The 8965-nt window shown below is 31.6% G+C and overlaps 1 protein-coding gene across 1 annotated transcript; it reads right to left on the bottom strand.

Moving 5' to 3' along the window:
• Positions 1-953: 953 nt before the first annotated feature.
• Positions 954-2478, bottom strand: LOC110024615. Its single transcript, XM_020724686.1, has 2 exons — positions 2454-2478; positions 954-2412 (listed from the first exon to the last, which is right to left on the bottom strand). Exons 1-2 carry the CDS (start codon positions 2476-2478, stop codon positions 1382-1384), a joined length of 1056 nt encoding a protein of 351 aa, XP_020580345.1. The 3' UTR covers positions 954-1381.
• Positions 2479-8965: the final 6487 nt, after the last annotated feature.

Raw genomic sequence — 8965 nt, 5'->3', positions numbered from 1 at the left:
AAATAAAAAAATAAAAAAAAACTTCCTCGAATGAATTCAGAAAAAAAGGAAAAGAAAAGAAAAAATAATATCCTTTACCATTCAAACATCCCGCAGTTGTTTTTCAATAACTTAACCAGCCACAAATGCAACTTCTGTTGACAAACAACATTAAAAGCCAAATCAAATGCACTCTGAGTGACTGCTTGTTCAAGAACAACATGCCAATAAATAAACAGCCTATCAAAATACAATGAGAAGGAAACTTGCCGACATTATGCATATCAAAGAACCATAAATATAATTGAAAATATATGACATTAGAAGGCAGACAAGAATATACTTTCCATTAATTTTCAGCAAAATACATCAATAGTATCATCAAAAACAGTTTCCAATATATAAATTAGCCTAAAATTGTAATTCAGAAGTTTCCTTGTAACAAATGGAGCATGCAAGCATGTATGTCAAAAGTTTAGAAAGCAAAAAATGTAGTGTCATCTGAGCAGGAGCTAACAAAATCTTTTGTAGCTAAAACGATCAACAAAAATTCCAAATTGCGCAAGCTTATTGCTAAAATTTGATATGCCAGTGAACTTTCAGCTTGGAGATCATCAAGATGGGTGCTGGATATATTGTGTTAACTGATTAGTGAACATTTAATTGATTGAAGAAGTTAACAAAATGATAACTCTCCACTCACCGTCCTTTTATTAATTAGAACTTCAGAAGACATAGTCTAGGTTAATGAAGAATGTTTATTATTTTCTTAAGTGCTTCCAATCAAATCCTTGTCATTCATCTAGAGACAACAAGAAGCACTGGTCGTCGGATTCAGTAGTTCTGCTACTTTGAAGAAAGAAATATATTGTACAATTTGAGAGCTCTCAACAGGAAATAAATGCTATATCTAATAACAACCTTTTGATTATCAAATGATTCAAAGATTCATAATTTAAATAATTTGACAGAGCACATGAAAATGGTATTAGAACTACCTAAGAAATTTTAACAATTGGTAATACAAATGCCATGACTTGCATAAGTTATAAAATAGAATCTTATAAGTTACACAAAGTATCGCTGCAAAACTGTGACCGGACTCCCCCTGGATTGGTTAGGCTTAAACATAATATCTCTAGAACTCCATTCAAGCGAATGCACCCCCTCAAAAAAGCTGAATGTGTTAGGGAGGGACCAAACAGCTTTACTTTATTCTTCTCCAATGGATGCTCAAGAATGTATTCCGCTGTATATGTGTGGCACTGATTCAGGGGCTTGCATTAAAATACTGCTTCCAATGTGAATCTTTCGATGCTGATTTACACAGACCAGCCCTTGAACACATAGGCGGTCGCTAGCCTTAGTTTCCAACAGAACCAAAAAACCTTATATAACTATGTTATTCTTCGAATGAATGGAAGCATATCTTCTCAAGCCATAGTGCTGCATCCTCCCCAAGTTGCTGTGGGTTCAGCTTCATTGCCATTGTAAAATCCTGCTGAGTTATCAAGCAGCATTTCCTCTCCTGCAAATCCAAAGGGCTACTACCATGCATATGCATGGAGCTGTCCAACCAAATACCATTTACAGGCTTTTCATGAGTCTTATGCTTCGGTGTTGGCTCCTTTATTATCTCGGGACCTACCCTTGCACGTACTAACTCAATGGATGATTTAATCAGCTGCTTCAAATAAACATCCAAGCTATGATTCAATAAATTAGCAGAGTCCAATGAAACTCCTCCAAGTCCTTGTCTTTCTGCAAAACTTTCCATTCTTTTTCTCAAATCGTCTGTATGGCACAGTTCACCACTATCTGCCAAACTGCATAAATTACCAATACCAGTACTTCCTCTTGGTGGAAGAGACCTTTTTGCCCTACCCAATCCTGCGGGACGAAATGGAATCCCAAGAGGAGCTTTAAGGGGACCATGGCTTAGCTTCAGATAATTTTTCGGTTTTATAAAGTCTCCATCTTCACCCAAACTAACTTCATCAATCTCACTGCCATCAAGACGATGTCTCTTCACAGGCTGCTCAGCCTGCTCACCATCTAGGCCTTCACGAAGTCTCTTCAAATCATGGTAACCCAAGTCACCATTCTCTAGAATAGGAACATCCGCCCTTTCATTGAGTCCGAGCTTGCTTCTCTGAGTAACAGACCTTCGCCTCCTTGGAGACTGTGGTAGAACTTCCCCATTGGACCATGTGAGCGGATAAGGGGGTGGTTTCAACCCATCTTCCCTTTGCAAGGGTCTCTTTAGTGGAGGTGGGGTCTTAGCCTGATAAGCATTCTTGATCACAGATTGGATAAGCTGGTTGTGGAGGGGCACGTTCTCCCGCCCAATGGTCAAAAAGCAGAGCTTGTTAAACTCGGACTTGCTTAGCTTCAGTGACAGCAGTTGGTGGAGATAGCTTCCCGGCGGGCTCGCTCAGGCCCCAGCCGCTTGGCTAACTGAGACTTCAGCTCGCCTAGGTCTATACGGGGAGGCGGCATTGCCGGCATCAGCTGTGGCATACTTCAGTGAGTAACAGCCATACCAACACTGGGAAGGAAGTAGCAACTCACAGGATCAGTGAAATTGAGTTTCCCCGCTCATAGCGACGTTATTCCCACTAAGAATTAGAACGTGCACGGACTCATACGGAGAGCCATAACTTCTATCCCAGTATCCCCATATCTCAAACAAGACAATGCAGATGCTAATCTCATTTTCCAGTTAATAGAGAACAAGCTTTTCCGTCAGGCAACTCAAAACCCTAGAGTTGGAAGTTGGAAATACAATTCTGGTGGCCGGAGCAGCGGAGGGAGCTCTCATGCTGTTACAGAATCAGAGAAGAAGAACAATTTAGAGATCTTCAAACAGGATTGCCATACAAGTATCCAGTCGAAGTTAGTTGGATCTAGCCGGAATCGCCGGCAGGCGGCAGGATTGAGTAACACAAGTAGAAAAAAACAGAAAACAGAGAAGGTCAAAGATAAACAAGAACCAAGCCCAACCTCTCGAAGCCTGAAACCGCTATAGGGTTCCTCAAATCGAAGCTGGCCGCCGTCGAGTTGAACTTCGATAGTCGCTTCCCAGCCCTGTACAATCTCTCTCTTCTCGAACTTGCTTAATACAGTCGCAAAGCTCTCTCTCTCTCTCTAGCCTCTGCTTCTCTGTGACCCCCTCCCCCTCTTTCTCACTCCCTCCTCGTCTTCTCCCTTTGACCTCCTTCGCCGGGAAAGAGGTTGAAATTGGGAAGTATCGCCGCCGATCGACCAAACAACTCAACTCCGTTTCCCCTTTTTTTTTCTCTCCAGCCTTATTTTATTATTTTTTTTTTTTTTTTTTTTTTGCTTTAATCACTTATTTTGCATATAACTAATTATTTATATCATCCGGTAATGATAAGTACTGCTTCCATATTTACCAAACATAAACAGATTCGAATCTAAATAAATTTAAAATTTAAAATCTAATGTTTATTTATAATCGTACTTAATTAACTTTTTAAATATCACCATGTCAATATTGCTAATTGTTATTTATTAATTATATATAATTGAAAGAAGTTTTCCTCCATGCAATTTTTTATGATGTGTTTCAATCCTTAGAATTGTTATATTTTTAATAAACAAAAATAACTAAAATCAATTAATATGATGTAGTAGGATAAGATTTCATGCATTATTATTTTCTTTTTTTTCTAAATTAATAAACCATTCAATCAAACAAGAGTTTGAAGCATTATCCTTGCAATCAAAAACTCATTCTACTAATGCACTATGCAAAGGGCTCGATGCCTATGCCCCAAGCTATGGGCACATATGCGCTCACCTACACAGAGGTAGAGCAGAGGTAGAGCGTATGGCGGTTATGCGCGAGCAAAAGATGCTTAGGCAACCATTAAAAGAGCTTAGGGCACTCCAACGCCTTTTCTTCTACAATTTTACGCTAAAGTTGGTTCCAAGTGGTTCGGGAGAAGAGGAAGTTTAGTGGATATAAATGAACTTTACTAAAATGCGTCCAAATCTAAGCATATAACTTGACATCCTATAAGAACTACTGAAGTATTTTATGTTTCTAGAAGTAATGTAAGAATCTAATCTTAGTTTTTAAAGTAATAATGAAAGGGGTGGTGCACAATTAAAATGGAGGCTCCTAAAAAGATATTATTTTTGTAAAAAATAAGAGAATGGGAATATTTTAGTGAACTAATGAATTAAAAGAGTTGTATGCACTAAAAAGATGTATTTTAGAAAAAAAAACCTAAGAGTCTTTTTTTGTTAATGAGTCTTTGATTATCTCTTCCTTATATTCTTATTACATTTCTCTTTAGTTTTCCTCCTTTGAATAGGAGAAGACAACTTATTCTTTCTCCTTAGTAGTGAAATCAAATAAGATGATAAATAATGTTGATGGATGAGGTGAGTGGAGATAAAGATGGGATGCTAAACTTGGTTTATAGAGTTTGGAACCGTCTCAGTTAAATTTATCTAGATTTTTCTTGAATTAAATAAAAATATACGACAGAACCTAAACCATAAACTTTAAGCCTTTTAAAATGAAAAATATTCTAGGCTTTTTGATAATTAAATAAATGAGATGACATGTTAAGTTTTTATTTGTATAAAAAAAACAAATATATAATACTAAATTAAATAAAAAAAGAAACTAATTATCTCATTATTTAAGTAGCCACCCTTAAATTATAGCCTCTTGAAAAGAGTATAACAATACCTTATTTTCTCATTTGAGAGAAAATAATCAAATTTTTTTCTTTCTATGATCAACTTACATTCCATTAAAGAGGAATGAATTTTAATAATGATACATTATCTTTTCCTATCATCTTTTGAACTAACAAACAATATAAGTTTTTTAGATCTTAAAATGTTTTGCTCCTCACTTACGCAACCAAGTTTGTTAAACATGAAATAATTCATACTTCATGTGCTTGGAGCCTCTTTATCACATTGATGATTTTTGAAAGAAAATGTCTCCAATATATGAGTAGACACAAATTCTCTTGATGCAATATATCACAAGCCCACTACGAGATCCATGATAAAAATGATTCACGTAGTTTAGTCATTGTTTTTTCTGTTTTGTAATTTGGAAATGCTTGAATTTTAAATTGGTTGTCTTTTTATATTTATTTTAATTTTTTGCAACATTTATGACATTTGTAGCATAGAAATGATTTTGCATAGATATTAGACTTCCAAATCATCAAATTGAATGTCCATATTATTACTAGATTATAGATTAAAATCATGATTATTTCTAAGAAAAATCTCCATAGAATAATCTTGGGCAAACAATCTTTCATAATTAAAGAAAAAATTTTCCAAAAAATGAGATCAAATAATGAAGGTCCAATTACAAATCACTTGATGAATATTGCCAAGGACCTTCTCCAATATTCAAGGAGGTCAAAATTTAAGTCAACGATGAAAAGAAAGTGAAAGTCCCACCTGCACATGCAATCTATATATATAATCGCCCATCCCATTTCATTGAATCATATGAACACTTTTCATTTTATCTTGAGTTTTACAAATTGACTTTATATATGAAATCCATTTAATTGGTATATATATAAATGAAATCATATAATATGTTGGATAAATTATCAATCTAATAAATTGATTTAGACTTGAACTAATTATACCATTAAAATATGCAAATATATGAGATACTATATACATAAAGTTTATAAGCAAGTATAAAGAGTGACCAAGTATTTTAGTGTGATATAACTTATTACAGTTATTATTTATATGTTTGTAGTTCTATGTTATCCTAAAAATGGTATTACAAAGGTCTATGTATTTTCATGCAAGAGAATTAATGATGTCTAACTTAAAAATTTAATTAAAATTAAAATCATGTGAAAATTAAAAAAAATATATATCATGCTCTCAAAAAATAAATTATTTTATCTCATACGAAGAACTAAATCTTGATTTTAAATTCTAAATGAGATAATTTGTAAAAAAGGTATATGTATTTTCATGCGAGAGAATTAATGATCTCTAATTGAAAAATGTAATTAAAATTAAAATTATATGAAAATTAAAAAAAAATTATATCATGCTCTAAAAAATAATTTATTTTATGTTTTATGGAGAACTAAATCATGATTCTAAATTCTATAATCTATGTTATATGGAGTTCATTTTTTAAACTAAGCATTTTAAACAAAGAGTTATTAGTGTAATTAATGAAAGATATGAAGAATAACTATATGCTACTAAAATATTTTAAAATAAAGTAACTATCCTAAATTAATTAATATACAATTTAAAATCAAGTTTATGATAAAGAAACAAAACCAAAATTTTATATGATCATGAATAATACATAAAAATTGGAAATGACAAACATTCTAAAACAAATAAAATTTTTCTAAAAGTGATATTATAAAATTATAACTTTTAACCTCAAAAAAAGTTTTATGCCATAATTCAAATATTTAAACATAATTCATTAAATCTCTAGCAAGAATAATTTAAACATTTAAATTAATCTAATAACTAAATAATATTAAAAAAATTATCTTATCTAGCGACTTATATTATTAGATTTGCACATATAATTTGACATAATCTAATATTAATTTTTTATACATCAAACCATTACCAATCTATCTTCATCATCCCCCCTTGAAGTTAAACCTACAAACATAAACCTACTTCTTAATATTGGTACCTTAATATTATCCATAGGTGAACCTTGCTTAAAAGGTTGGCCACCAAAACTAAAGAAAAAAAAGGTGGTAGTGGAGTTTTATTATGTTATCAATAAGTACATCATTTGAGTACTTATAATTTGATAATCCTATCCTTCCTCCAAACCCTTTATTATATAGCCTAGGCTAGATATTTGGCTATAGTAATTAGTAATTCATGATTAATCTTATGATTTCTTTCACATTTAATTATGAGGAGAAAAGTATACCTTGTAAATATAGGGATATTAGAGGGACTGTGAGAGTGAAGTTAATGTTCGTATAAATAAAATTAGAGTGTGAGCATCTTAAAGAGCACAAAGGAGAAAAAAAAAGTCAAAGAGTTTTATTTTCAATTAAACATAATTTATTCTCTACAACTATTTATTTTTTATGAATTCTAGATTAGAAGTTTCTTTTGTTTGTATTTTTGTTAGCGAAAGCATGAACTACTTGTGTTCAACTTTGGGTTTATGGTTATGTTCTAGTTTGTTTCCTAATTTTAATTTGAGTTATGCATTAAACATTAAATGATTGTTCAATTTAATTTGTTTTTCATTGAGTTTATGTACAAGACATGCAATCTTTAAATCTAATGTGATATAATAATATTGATGGGGTCTTGGAAGAATAAATAGAAGTAAATTGATAAATTTTTTTTAACTAAGAAAAACATCAAAGGGAAATCTAATATTTGAAGCATATATATCTAAACTTATTAGGAATTCCATAGAGGAAGAGAATTACAAGATTTTGATAGAAAAGAATAAAATTGAAAATATTATTTAACACTAAAAAAAGGGCCTAAAATGCTTAAGTATGTCTTGTAGCATTATAGGTAAGCATGAAAAGCTCATGTGTGGGGCATGGTCATATATGTTTTATGCATTAATGGCAACCCATCTAAATAATCTAGTTTTATATAATGAAGACACTTAAGTAATGTGCTTTTCAATTTTGAATATAATATAGCAATGATATCCAAAGTTAGGACTAATATCTTTAATGTGTGGGAAATCTGAAAATTAAAGTGTGGATATTTGAATTTAGTAGAAAAGCCTTAATAATAATGCACACTACATATATAAATATAATAATTTAGCCTATATATGAGATTCATATCTTTATAGTTAGAAAGAACAAATACCCAATTTTAGGTAATATAATTAAACTTATTTTCTGATAAGGATGACCAAATAATTAAAAATTATGATTTTGATATTATAGAGGCTGCAGAGATATAAATCTTATAGCCCTATTCTCACAGATATCTAAAGAGGTTATAAGTATGTTTACAGAGCATTGAAACATTAGATCTACATTATCAACATGATTTATAACCTTAGGAAACATGAAACTAAAATAAAATGTCATATATTTGAATGCTAAATCTTAAGGATAAATATGAATGTGTTGTCCCAAGATGTTGCATTCGAGTGCTCTCTTAGCCAAAAATAAATAAATAAATAAATAAATATAAAAATAAATATATATATATATATATATATATATATATATATATATACCCACACAAGTGTTGTTGACAATCATGATAAAACTCAAAGTAATGATCCATGCCCTAGGTACATTGTACAAGTCATTGCATTACATCTAATCATTGAGCTCTTCAAAGACTCTTTTAACCACAAAGATTTAGTATCATCATATCTCCTCTCACTGTTCTACCTAGCTCTATTACTTTAGTTATATAAACAGTTGAAAATGGCCTGAATGGACCAATAACTTCAAAAAATATTGTATTTTATTAATTTTAGAAACTCATGCTCTAGATATTTCTCCAGAAGGATAAACATAAAATTTGAAAATAATTTATTATTGAAAAAAATGACTAATTTTTGCATTCTACATTTATTTTATTTCTTTAGCAGAACCTTGAAATCATTTAACTGGTACAATGGGATCTACTAATTTATATCATCCCTTTCATTTAATGATATAATCATTTATTTATAAAATAAGCATAACATTAAAAAAACATTAGATATTCTTGTACTAAAAACTATTAACAGTAAAATCAATATTTTTTTCTACAAAATGAACACATTATCGTCTTAATTATATAAAACTATATGCACCTCATTCCCAACTCAGTTGACAGATCATCCGTTTTGGGGGTATAAGTCCCATATGGACTGGGGCTCGAATCCCCCCAGACAACTAATGTTATATAGGGATGGTGCTTGCCCCCAGATCTGACGGGTTGCGAGCCGGGGGCTGTTGACAGTTCCACTCGTCAACCATCTTCT

Source organism: Phalaenopsis equestris, unplaced genomic scaffold (genome assembly GCF_001263595.1).
Source record: "Phalaenopsis equestris unplaced genomic scaffold, ASM126359v1 Scaffold000263, whole genome shotgun sequence".
In the NCBI taxonomy this organism is placed as follows: Eukaryota; Viridiplantae; Streptophyta; class Magnoliopsida; order Asparagales; family Orchidaceae; genus Phalaenopsis; species Phalaenopsis equestris.
Note: the sequence above shows the minus strand (reverse complement) of the source record. Positions and strands in the feature narration are given on the sequence as shown.